Source organism: Cynara cardunculus (genome assembly GCF_001531365.2).
Source record: "Cynara cardunculus var. scolymus isolate 2C chromosome LG 10, CcrdV1, whole genome shotgun sequence".
Classification (NCBI taxonomy): Eukaryota; Viridiplantae; Streptophyta; class Magnoliopsida; order Asterales; family Asteraceae; genus Cynara; species Cynara cardunculus.
Genome location: NC_037537.1, coordinates 14,071,979 through 14,085,543, shown reverse-complemented (window position 1 = coordinate 14,085,543; position 13,565 = coordinate 14,071,979). Strand labels below are relative to the sequence as shown.

General features: G+C 35.9%; 1 protein-coding gene across 1 annotated transcript in view; it reads right to left on the bottom strand.

Annotated features, from left to right (window-relative positions):
- The window catches only part of LOC112518934 (peptidyl-prolyl cis-trans isomerase CYP22), an 18,843-nt gene extending 7,723 nt beyond the window's left edge, over nucleotides 1-11,120 (bottom strand). The window contains exons 1-3 of the mRNA XM_025126730.1: nucleotides 10,908-11,120; nucleotides 5,445-5,532; nucleotides 3,994-4,086 (exon numbers count right to left, since the gene is read on the bottom strand). Coding sequence (XP_024982498.1) covers nucleotides 3,994-4,086; nucleotides 5,445-5,532; nucleotides 10,908-11,107 — 381 coding nt within the window. The 5' untranslated portion in view covers nucleotides 11,108-11,120. The remainder of the gene's footprint in view (nucleotides 1-3,993; nucleotides 4,087-5,444; nucleotides 5,533-10,907) is intronic.
- Between the last annotated feature and the right edge of the window lie 2,445 nt (nucleotides 11,121-13,565).

Below are 13,565 nucleotides of genomic sequence, written 5' to 3'. Positions count from 1 at the left end.
GCAACGATGTTCTTAGAGCAGACTGTGTCAACAATCTGTTCCATGCATATCATCTGTCCCTTGTTGCAGCCACCGAGATTGAATTAGCCAGAAGATTGAAGGAATTTTATTTTACTGTGACAGGATTAGATCAGTTTTGTTTAGAAATCCACTAACAGTTGATGAAGTTGTGAAGGTCCTTTGCAGGATTATATATTGCAGTTTTGAATATTCTTGCTGATTCAAGCTTGTAATCTCCTGTTTATTCAGCTTTCTGCTGAATTCCACATACAGCTTTATGCAGAGGATTCACGTGTGATTAAAGAGAGTTGGTGGCATGCAGATGGAAGGTTGTCTACTTTTGAACTAGATTCTGATGTCGTTTATGCTTTCCTGAATCCAACATCAAGGAATTGATTGTGTATACAAGATCAAACATCAATTGGTATCAAGGTTGTCATTGGCCCTGCAACTGTCGGCAATCAGATTTTCTATCCGGATTAGGGTCATTTATTGATCTACTCCTCGGCTGATAACAAGTGAAGGAACAACGCAATTCAACAACTGTGTTGAGAATTCTTTTCTTGAACTTCTTCAAAATTAAAGTCAACAGAAGCATCAAAGTCAGCATTTGTCATATGGTCGGTCTCAGCTGACACTTGGTCCTGGCAGTCAAATAAAGTCTGAGCCTGGAAATTGAAGCTGTCTTATACACTGATTTTGTTTCTGTGTTTCTGTTTGTATCTGATTTTGGACAGCATACAGTTTTGTTTGTAATTTGTTAACTGTCATTCTAAATTTGGACAGCATACAGCACAAAATTATATGGACCGGATTAAATGGATCGGTCATCCGAAAATTAGGAGTCATTTCTTGCCGCAAATATTCACTTGTGGCATACCATATATCGATCGATTGACATAATACATTCCCATAATGATGGTGTTTTTCCAAAATAAAACTTTGTTGTTCAGCATCTTCAACTAGCCATCTTTTAGAAGGTATTGTTAAAAGATCATCAATTCCTAATGAAATGGATGTGGTGGTAGCTTCCCGGAAACCTAGAAGTCTTTACTTCATCCAGGATATGTGATGTATATCCTATTCCATAGTGATTAAATAATTGACTAATAAGTCGTTTCATGGCAGTTTCATCTATCATTTTATTGTAATAGACATGAGTGGCCCGTTGTGACATTAGTAGAATTTGACAATGGGTTTGAGTCAGTGATTGGAAAACTTCCTTTTCTAGATCTTGATTTGCATAGAAATTCCGCAATTAATTCGTCCTAGGGCAAGACTCTCATTCCCGCTGGTTTTGCCAAAACCCCGGTACGACTTCGTCTATTCCTCGATAAAGAGAAATATGACCAAGAGTTGTTCGAATATATATATATATATAAAGAATTTCTTTTTTTATACTTCTTACTATTAGACGGTGTCCATAAATCTCATAATAGGTACCCAAAGATTCATAGTGAATTTCGATGGGAGCTCCTACCGCGTTGATCTAATCACCACCGGAACCACAAAGGAAAGGACTACCTAAAGTGATTCGTTTTTGCCAATAAGCTCCAATTACATCATAGGTATTACAAGAAAAGGGTTCTTTTTTTTGTATATATAGTTATTATCTTCATTTTGATTGTTTCTACGATTACATGGATTATACGTATTTGCACAAATACCCCGACGATTTCCATTCGTTAAGACAGAGTCCACTAAGCATATCTTGAGTTGGTGCGGAAATGGGATCTCTAGTAGTTGGAGACAAAAGATTCATATTAGAAAACATAAGTAAACGTGCCTCTGATTGAGCCTCTGCAGATAAAGGCACATGAACAACATTTAATCCCCGTCAAAGTGTGCATTAAAGCCCTTACAAACTAATGGATGTAAACAAATAGCACGCCCTTCCACTAAAACGGGTAGGAATGCCTGTATACCTAATCTATGCAGAGTAGATGCTCTATTCAGCAATAGCAATACACAGGATGGTCATCTAGAATTCTCTGAAGTATTTCCCATAGAATTGGTTTTTTTCTGAATTTGACTCTTAGCAACTCCTATGTTCGAAGCAAGATGTTTTCTGATTAGGTCACAAATTACAGATGTCTTGAAAAGTTCTAACCTAAAAAACCTGCTAGTGGAGAAAGACATCATGGGGATAAGAGGCATGGGGCTAAAAAGAGAGAGCCAAAAAAGGATCTTTCGTGTATAATCCTACATAATATCGAATATTGCTATTTCGCGAGGCAATCCACATCGTTGTAATGCAAGTGAAGGGCCCACGACAATCATTGATCACCCTGAATAATCAACCCGTTTACCAAGCAGTCTCATGAACTCTTCTTCTTTGCCATCAGTTACATCTGAAAGCGACTTGTAAACTCTATTACGATCATCCCTCATTGGTTGTCTACAAATTCCATTATCAAGAAGTGCATCCATAGCTTCTTGTAACAATTTTTCCTGATATATTATTAATTCTTCTGGTGTAGTTATACTTGTTGTTAATAGATCTGTAAGAGTATTATTCCGATAGATAATTCTTCCATAGATTTCGTTGATATTCGAGGTCACTAGTTTATCCTCATTTATATGATATATTGGTCTCAACTCAGGAGGAAGAACTGGTAATAAACACAAAACCATCCATTTGGTTCTATATTTGTTCGAATAAAATGCTTAGCCAATTCCATGAGTCTAAGCAAAAAATCTTTTCTTCTTCACAACTTTTCGATCTTCCATTCATTCCCCGTGGATTCCTCTTCCTCTAATTCTTTCCATTCTATCAATGAATAATCTATAATCTATAATAATTCGTAAATCTAGATTGGCTAATTGTTGTATGATAGAACTACCCCCGGTAGACATCTCTCAGTTTTCACCCAATGGAAGAGGACCAGACGCATGATCCATGAGCTTGGCCGCCCGCTGTCGGCTCTACGAACTAACAAGGGGTCGGTAGCGAGAGATCAAAAGGGGTGGTCGTAGGCTGGAGGGGGCTCGTCGGCGGTAACGACAAGAATACGCCCCTAAGGATCTAGCTACCTGAATGCCCAAGGTAGTATTAATTTTCCCAAAGAACACAAAATTTCGAAACTACATTCTCTTATTCTCTCTATCATCCCAAATTTCTCCAAAACCTAGTAAACTAGAAACAAAATTAAAAGACACTGCTTAAGGCCGCCTTTTAAAACGATAATCATGATGTTTTCTCCTAAATCATAACACCTAAATACTAATTTAGATACAACTTGAGAAATCCCATTCACCTAATTTTCATATATATTGGCATGGTATAATTTCAATTAATTTATTAGTTTTACTTCAAATATAATCAATTACAGACATTTCGTTATCTTACTTCACTTCTTAAGAAAGGGAAAAAATTATGTTAAAAGTTTATTAGGTCAAGTTTCTTCTATTCTGATTTAATCACTAACTTAGCTCTTGTTGAAACTAAATTTGAAACCTTCTACATTTTCCTACGCAAAACCTAGAACATAGGACAAGATATTGCCAATAATGTTAGATTTTGGTCTTCCATTAGATACAGTAACACTTGGCAAATATAGATTGTTACTGAAAACGATATAATCCATTTCAACAACTATCAAGTCTAGTACGTGCTCATTTGTAATGGCAATCACAAGATAGCATCCTTACATAAAACATACCATTTGCACACACAAACACATTTATACATGCATAGGACCTATTTCTAATCACAAGTGCAACTATACAGAATAATTTACTAATTCATTCATGGTCTTGATAATTAACTCCATTATACTGAAATGGTAAAGAAGAAACAAACAAAAACCAAATAGTCTCGATAATTATTGCAATAGTCCGCATCTCAATTTTACTGAAAGCAAATGAACGAAAACCAGAGGCACCATATGTATGACTAAAGTGAATATAATCAAAAAGGACAATCAATCAGCTAGAGCAAAATCTGTGAAGCAACTAGAAAACGAGCAAGAGAGGGCTCCAATAGATGCATACCATTGACAGTAGACCAGGTCCAGTATGCTTGGCAATGAAATTTTCATCCTCGAACTTACTTCCATATATGGACACACATCCACTCCCATCCCCCTGCAAAGAAAAGTGGACCTCAACACTCCAAGATTTTGATTTACATAATGATCAACTAGATAAAAGTACTCAGATAATTAAAGTTTGTCAAAAATATTTGAAGATTTGAAAAGGAAGTGGAGAGTTTGAGACATAAAAAAAAGAAAAAAATAATGTGTTCAAAAGGCATAAAGAACGGTTATATAGTAGAGGCAATAAGGACATATGCGAGAAAAATAGGTTAAAACAAACAAGAACACTAAAGTTGAGGATAAAATATGAAATACTAAGCAGCCTAAAACAATGTACATAATGATGATTGCCTTGATCATCAATGTCCCTAACTACACTATCTATATTTCTCTATAAGGCGTCTGAGGAGGTGATTGCCTTGATCATCAATGTCCCTCGCATTAAGCCGAATTGGTTTTCCATCACCTCCCTTCACACCAATCCAGGCTTTAATCAACCTCTCCCATAACTCATGGTGTGGTTAAGTAGCTTTAAACCATCATAATTGTCGCAACTCTGCATGTCCCCTTAATTCTCATAAAGCAGCAGTAGTCTTGAGGATGACGTCAAAGAGCTCCGCGAGCCATTGCGTATCCGCCGCCTCCACGCACTACCACGCCTCAATAGAGATATGACCAAGACCTATGGCCTTATCCCTCCCCATTTTCCATAGACCCCCCTTCACTCCCTCTTTGCTAAATCTTCGGCAAAAATAGTAATTGTTTGACAATTGATGTCACCCCTCTCGCTTGATTCATTAAATAACAAATGAAAGTAACTACTCAATCTATCTTCAATGCCCTAGTCCTCCACTATATATACACACACATAGAGAGAGAATAGGAGAAAGAAAGATACAATCAACAGGTGTTCAAATCACCACAGGGCAGAGCTCCTATGACAAGCAACAAGGCTTACATGCCCAATCCATGACATGTAACATATTTCGTGTTAATAGACCTTCTGAGAAATGAAAACCAGACTCTTCTACATAATGGATTTTCATTTTAAAATGACTTACCATGCAAAAAGGAATACAAAACTTGTTTTAATTATGCGTGAGCAACAAGAGGTACAAGGAAGTTTTCACTTATTATTTAGTGCTTCTTCCTTGCTAACTATAAACAAATTCATTTTCTGAATTGCCTAGTACCATCAACCATGATGCTTTTTTCTTTGAACAAGTATATAATCCTAAATTTGAAGCATCCATCAACTTCTGAAATAGTGTAATGATTTTAACACCTTAATTCAGCTACCAAAGACGAAGTTGCCATTCAACTTTGAAAATTTTATGAGCACTATGGTTACATTCAAAAAAGAAAATGAGGTGAATGATCAAGCATCAAAGGAATGAAAGAACCAACCTTTAGAAAATCACCAGCTTGTATCATAAAATCCTTGATTATCCTATGAAATTGACATCCCTTATATCCCACAGGTAGTCCAGCTTTTCTGCCGGAACATTAAATAGATGAACAAAATAACGAATTAGTATAAAGCAGTTGAGAATTGTAACATATACTAAAAGCTTTAGAGAAGTAGCAAGAATATTATTTTCTACTCTATGTTGATTACAGCATAAGGAACTGTATATACAAGTAGAGGTTAGGAGATAGACTACAACTACAACTACAACTCCTAACAATATGGGATAAGCACTTATCTACAAAACTTTCCTATTAGAGTCTATCTATCTCTCTCCATTAATCCATATCCGATTACTGTTCTCTCAACCTGGATGGTATATGTTATATAATCCAAGCTTACCTTTTAATGTGTTGAATAGTGGTAAACTTAGTGTTTTAGTGAAGACGTCAGCCACTTGTTGAGTAGTAAAAATATAGGAGCTTTATTATCACACCACCATGTTTTGTTACATCATGATCAACTGGATTATGTGTCATGGCGATAGCAGCTTTATTATCACACCAAATAGTCATTGAGTGTAGTACCCGGATTCCTAGTTCACTCGGTAATCTTCTTAGTCAGAGTGCTTCACACACACCTAGAGCAGTAGCTTGTAGTTCGGCTTCAACACTGCTTCTTGAGACCACTCCCTGCTTCTTGCTTCGCCATGTGACAAGGTTGCCAAACACATAAGAACAGTAACCTGAGGTACAACGCCAGTTAGTTTGACAACTTGCCTAACTTGCATCTGTAAACACTTCTAGACTTTTGATTGACTTGTTTCTTAAGCAGTAAACCATGACCTAGTGTTCCTTTAAGATACCGTAGAATTCATGAGCAGCATCAAGATGGCATTGGGACAGTGAATGCATGAATTTGCTTACATAGTTAACTGCAAACGTAATTTCAGGCCTGGTATGTGCGAGGTATATCAATCGACCAACAAGACGTTGGAATCTCCCCCTACCGACTGGAACCGTAGAACTAGCATCAGACTTTAGAGAAGAATCCATAGGAGTAGAGGCGGCCAATAACCCAGCATCCCGGTGTCTTTGAGCAAGTCCAAGCTATATTTCCTTTGAGACAAACTAATCGTAGATTTCGTTCTTGCAATCTCCATTCCCAAGAAGTACCATAATGGACCACGGTCTTTCATTTGTAAGGAGCGAGCCAGATGGGCTTTAATGTTTGCAATGGCCATTGCATGATCTCACGTAAGTATATGTCGTCGACATATACGATTAGGATAGCAATCTTACCATGTTCTTTAAGGTAGAAAAGAGTGTGATCGACATGGACTTGAGCATACCCAAATGGTTTAACTGTATGAGCGAACCGATCAAACCGCTTTTAGGGACTGTTTGAGACCATAAATGGCCTTCTTGAGACGACAAACTTTAGGGCTACCATTTGAAGCATGAAAACAGGGGGTTAATCCATGTAGACCTCGTGTATGTTGCCATTTAAAAACGCATTTTTACGTCTAGTTGATGAAGAGGCCAATCAAAGTTGGTAGCAGTGAGAGGAGAACGCGGCAACCGAGGCAAATGTCTCCTGACAATCGATTTTGTATGTCTAGGTGTAGCCTCTTGCTGCTAATTGAGCCTCGTATCTTTCAATAGAGCCACCACTTTTGTACTTAACTGTGAACACCCATTTAACTGTGGTCTTACCGTGCGGGCGTTCAACCATAACCCATGTACCATCTTTTTAGGGAACGAAGCTCTTCAAATACCGCAGCCCACCACTTACCGTCTTGCAAAGCTTCATGAATATTGGCCGGTTCTTTTGTTAAAGACAGACTCGAAACAAGAGCCTTCATAGGTGGGGCTAGATTAGCATAGCCAAGAAAATCAGTAATAGGATGTTGAGTGCAAGAGTGCGTACCTTTTCTGAATGCAATTGGTACATCAAAATCAGATTTCTAAGGCAACTCTTGGTGTACCTTAGACTTTGGAGTAACTCCTTTCCAAAGTGGTGATGGAGAGATAAGGTCAACTGTTTCTAGAATTGTGGGTTTAAGTGAGGTGGTTTCAGGCTGGTTCTTTGGTGAGGTGAATCTGGATAGTTCTTCGGTGAGGTGATTGGAGGATCGAAAGCCCATAATTGTTCCCACCTTTCGATTCCTATAGGATAGGATGCCTTGGCTCTCTTGTTAGATTGATGAGAGTAATAGAATTGATCTTCAAGAAAGGTGACATCATGTGAAACTAATTATTTTTGTTCTTTTGGACAGTAGCATCGATATCCCTTTTGGAAGGAGGAATAACCAACAAAGACACCTTTCGCACTCCTTAGGTCAAGTTTGGACCTTTTTTTACTATGAACGTGAACAAAGACCGAGCAACCAAATACTCTCAGATCAAGATTGGAAGAGGCATAAGCCTTAGGGAAGGATATTTGTAGGACGGCTAGAGGTGTTTGGAATTTTAATACACGTGAAATCAACCAATTAATGAGATAGCAGGTTGTTAGAATTGCATCACATGACTTCGAAGGAGTAGGGATAGTGCTACCTCTAACAAGTGGCGCCATTTTGTTTGAGGGGTATTAATGCACGAGCTTTGGTGTATAATACCATGTCTTGTGATAAAGCTAGACATGGCCGAATTGAAATACTCGGTTTCGTTGTTTTGTTCGAAGGATTTTGATCTTTGCATCATATCATGTAAAGATAATCAAATGGAACTTTTCAAATATACTAACAACTTTAGGTTTGTTATGTAAAAGATAAATCCAACAAACTCGAGTATGATAATCAATGAATGAAATAAACGATCTTTTATTAGAAATTGAAGGGATTTTTGAAGGACCTCTATACATCACTATCAACTAGAGAAAATAGACTCGATGCACTATAGGTATGAATAGGAAACGGGACTCTAGTATGTTTGGACATCTGGCAGATTTTGCATGAAAAAACATCAGAATCATTAAACAAAGATGGAAATAGTTTCTTAAGGTGGAATTTATGGTAGTAGATCCATGAACTAGAAAGCTTGTAGCGGATTCGGATGGAAAGAAATCGTATAATCTAAAAGTCTTTTTAGCACTACCAATCGTCTCCCTGATACTTGATCCTGGAAAAACCACAGCTTTTTAAGACGGTGTTGCTATTCACGCCAATCATCTTCACAACGGAGTTACTTTTCACGTTGGAGTTATTGTTCATGCAGAGTATTGTTCACGCAAGAGTTTGTAAGAAAAAAAAATCAAGAAAAGAATCAAAGCTTTTTAGAGCTCTGATATCATAAAAGCTTTAGAGAAGTAGGAGGAATATTATTTTCTACTATATGTTGATTACAACACAAGGAACTATATATACAAGTAGATGTTATGAGATAGACTACAACTGCGTCTAAAAACATATCAATCTATAACTTATAATTCCCCCTAGCATGATCAAGTTGTATAGCTCCACAATCGTATCCATAATCACTATCACTTTTATCTTCCAAATCCACAAAAATATGAAAAATAAAATAGAAAACTGAAAATAATATAGAAAACAGAAAATAAAAATAATACAAAAAAACAGAAAATATACAAAAAAACATACATAGCATATTATACATATAGAAAACACATTATACATTATATAGAACATATAACTTGACTAAAATATACATAATATAATATATTATACATAAACTAAAAATATGGACACAACCTAAAAAGAACTTACTTTTTAGGTTGGCCTTTGAGATGAATATCTTCTTGAGAGAGGAAAAAGTAAGAAATGGAGAAGGAAAAAATGTTGTTTGGAGAGGCGTGCGCCTAAGAAACGCCTCAACGCACCACCTCACCAATTGAGGCTTAAGCCTCGTCCAGGGACCATGAGGGGTTTTGGACCTCCTCGAGGTGTACGCCTCAAACGATTTTGAAAACCATGGATGGGAATCACAAAATGGAGACGAGCAATGGAGCGCAATGGTCTACATCAATGAAGCCTTAAAAGTGTTTTCAGATGTTCAATTTTCCCTTTTAACATGACTTCATAACAAGCATGTCGTGTATCATCTCCAAGGATATTGTAAGCTCACCATGACCTATCCTTCCATATAAACTCAATTGGATGCTTCAATACTTGTAGACACTTATTTCCTATTTAACAAACCATTACCAGATTTGTTCACTCGAAGTTGTTGGTAATTCTTTATCTTTTGTAGAACTATGACCAAAACCAAACTTTTGAAAAACAAAAATGGTGGTTATATGTTTTACAACTTCTCTATATTGTTACTTATCTCTTTTCCCTCCCATATGAAGTGAGAAGCTCTTCCCACGTTTACTTTGCAGAACATTAAAATACTATGAACTACAACATGTATGTTTGGTAATCCACTTCCCGTGTAATATACAATATGGCCGTAGAATAGAAACACTAAAGAATAAAAATGAGCAAGAAAGCAAAGCAAACGAGAAAATGAAATCCTAAAACTATGTCCCTGGAAAATAACAAGGGAATTTATAAATACTTGTATACATCTGACGACATCTTAACCTATTCAATCTAAGGAGGTTTTTGGATCTGTGCTTTGAAGGTGATTATAGTAATCATTAGTTTCTAGTGTTTGGGTTATGTTTATGATCATTTCAAAGAAATCAATCCTAAGTAATTATTTTGATACTGGCTGCAACAATAAATGAATATCAAATGGTAGAATGAAATTACCTACTTGACCCTTATTTATCTTTACTTCCTTGATAATTAAAATTTGCCAAACACTAACACCATCAAAAGTGACTATTGGCACCTCAAGTGGCACAACTACCTCCAAACACTGTACAGCAGGCAGGTTACACGTTCCACTATGCCCAGATGACCCCAGGGTTCGAGCTAGCACCCTTGACAGACACTCCACAACCCACCAAAGCTAGTGAAAACCGGAGTCGGATGGTCCTCCTGGCATTTGACCGGAGGATTGATTATTCAATTTCTAATAATCACTTCCAGAAAAACACATCCAAACACCCCCTAAATAAAACATAAACTCACCAAAATTTTGTTTGTTATGAAGTTCAATCCTAAGAAACTTCTACAACCCTACCACACAGAATTTATTGCATAAAAAAAAGACTTGCACTTGAGAACATAGAAATGAAGGGGATATAGGTACCACCACCATCAAAGATGCAAGAACAAACATCAAAATAATACTGGCTCTCTGCCCTAGTAACGGTCCACTTTTCATTTTGAGAATTCAACTGTAGCACTTTATTACTTCAAAATTCCCATTGGATATTTTGTGTTTTTTAGTACAAACTTTTATTTAGCATAATAGATGTTTATTGTTTAACGTATGTATCAATTTCTTCTCTGCTGCCGCCACATATGTTACCACCTCCAAAGAAGTAAAACGAAAGCGACACACCTAAAATAACTATTGATTAAAAACTAAAAAGAAGAAGCATCATACCTATACTCTCCGGTACAGAACTGTCTGAAGTTCTCGGCCGTTTTGGGAGCGATGTCGGCGAAAAGCTCCATCTTGATACGGCCTGCAGGGATGGTGCCGATGGTTATGTCGAAGAAGACGATGGGGTTTTTAGCATTTGGAGGCCTCTGGTGCCACTCCACTCCCCCGTTCCCGCCTCCCCCCACCATTCCACTAGCCATTTTCTGCTATTCTGTAGTGTAATTGTAAACCCTGACCGAGGCATTTTGACAAATAAATTTACCGAAAAGAACCAGCAGAACCGGGTTTAAAAAATTCCAAATAACCGGTTGACCGGGTTTTAGCAAAGAAAACCGGTACGTAACCATTCAAGGCCAGGCTTTTAGGCCTGGACTTTTTTTGCGTTTCTTTTTTTCAACTTATTTTGGTTTTGGATGCCTGCTTTAATTGCTCAAAATAAAAAAAAAATCTATTACTTACAACAATGATAGAGGTTCATCAAAACAAGTGAATTGATCTGTCAAAAAAAAGGACTTAAACGTTACAAAAACATAAATCAAATACAACACAATCAAAAACAAATATTTATCAAATCTTATCCATCAAATCAATTCAATGTATTTCATAAACCCAAGAATGATGTGATGATTCACAACGATCAATAAAAACCTTGATGGTAAACAACAAACTCACGAGTAAAAATGCAAAAAAATATATATATATATACCACAAAAACAAGATGAATAAATGATTATTTTGTAAAAAAAGCAAAGTTATGAAAGAGAGAAAAAGTCAAAGAGTAATACCCACAAAAAGTACTTTTGATCCCAAAGATTGGCAAGTATGAAAAATCAAACAAATGAAAAGTTAGACTAGCCTATGACATATAGATGTGGTCAGTTTACAACGATTTCTACTTTGATTTATAAAAAACTATTTATAACAAGGAAGTTGTAGTTGTAAGTGCAAGTGTCTATTTTTTTCATCTATTCTAATCTGAGTCTTTTATTTGTATTTTTCATGTTGTTTGGGGACAAACAACAATTCTAGCTTAGGGTGTGATAAGCATCAACCTTTTTGATGCTTTTACACTGTTTTTTTACTTTATTTATCCGTTTTAGTTTCCCAAAATTCTACAAATTGAGTCTTTTTATTTTATTTTTGCATCTTTTTTATATTGGAGCTGAATTGATGTGATAAACATATTTACTTCATGGGTATGTGCTACTTTTGGGGGGGAAACTGTGTAAATAGGTGATTTAGCATAAGTATGCTACAATATGTGTTGCAGGATGATTCCAGAAGGATTTTAAATAATAGTACGAAGAATCTTTTGATGTTTTATCTTCCTTTTTGGCATTCCCATCTCCTACAGATATGAAGATTTCATAGTACAAGAATAAAATATTCTTTTGTACAATCTTTTGTGTAACATAGTTTTATCTTTTTGATATTGTAAAAAGTTGGATAATGGTTTTATCTTTTGGTCATTGTGTCCCCTTTTCCTACTATATAGAGGGGATACTTGGCATTTTAGACAAGCAATTTAGAAGTTAATTTGGGTATGAAAGTGTAGATGGAAGTATCTTTAAATTTTCTCTAAATTCAAGAAGTCTTCTTTAATCTTTATAATTCTCTTTAGCAATTATTTCTTTTATTTTCTTGTACTTTACTTCCTATTAATATGTTTTATTATTTATGCAAATAATTTTATTATTTCAAGTATGGTAAGCTAAAAATATAGTTTGGGTGTTGGGTGGTGTTAAGAGAAACACTGATTCCTTTTGTAGAAAATTATAACAAGTCTTTTCAACTACGTTATTCAAGTTTTTATTGCAAAAACATCATCCATGGACAAGTTGATCATTTGTTTAAAAGTGTTAAAATGTGTTGGATTTAGAGATAAACCAACAAGCACACATCAACTTGAATGATATGGAAGTAGGCTCGAGAGAGCTAATTAGAATCGAGGAGACTTGTTTTACTTCATTTGGCTTATGTAAGGAATAGTTTGAGCCAATGTCAAGCCTTCAGTCTTACATAGAGATACGAAGGCTTAATCTATGACTGTGCGTTATTCTACATCTCGAGAGAATACTTTAAAGAAACTATTAGATATAAGGATAAGTTATTTATAAAGCATGCTAAGAACCATATTGTAGCATGCTATCTATTTACAAAAATCGGTTGAATATCTTAGCAAATCCCTACACCCTAAGATCTCTTTTATTACTTGTTCACAACAGTAGTATTAAACCAACTCACCACAAATATTTCTTCGAACTAACCATCTGAAATCATATATTTACTTAGACTTTTAATGAACTTTTATTCCTTTACATGTGGACGATATTCGGTGGTTTTACCACTTTACTACTTGTAAAAGACAATAGCGGATTGATAAGTGTATACTTGCACTAATCTTCATTTACTAATAGTCCGAGAGATTTATTTTATATAACTCTCGTAACATAACACGACACATCAACTATAATACCTGTAGAATAGAATCTATATATTAAAACATACACATAATTGTAAGGTTTCTGTTGGGTCACCTATTGATTTGGTGATGACCCACTGATCTGTTCCTCTACCTTAGCAACACTTAGTAGTTATTGGTTCTTTGTAAGTTGGTGTCTTGGTACATACTTAAAGCCATTGGCAAAATCGAAGACT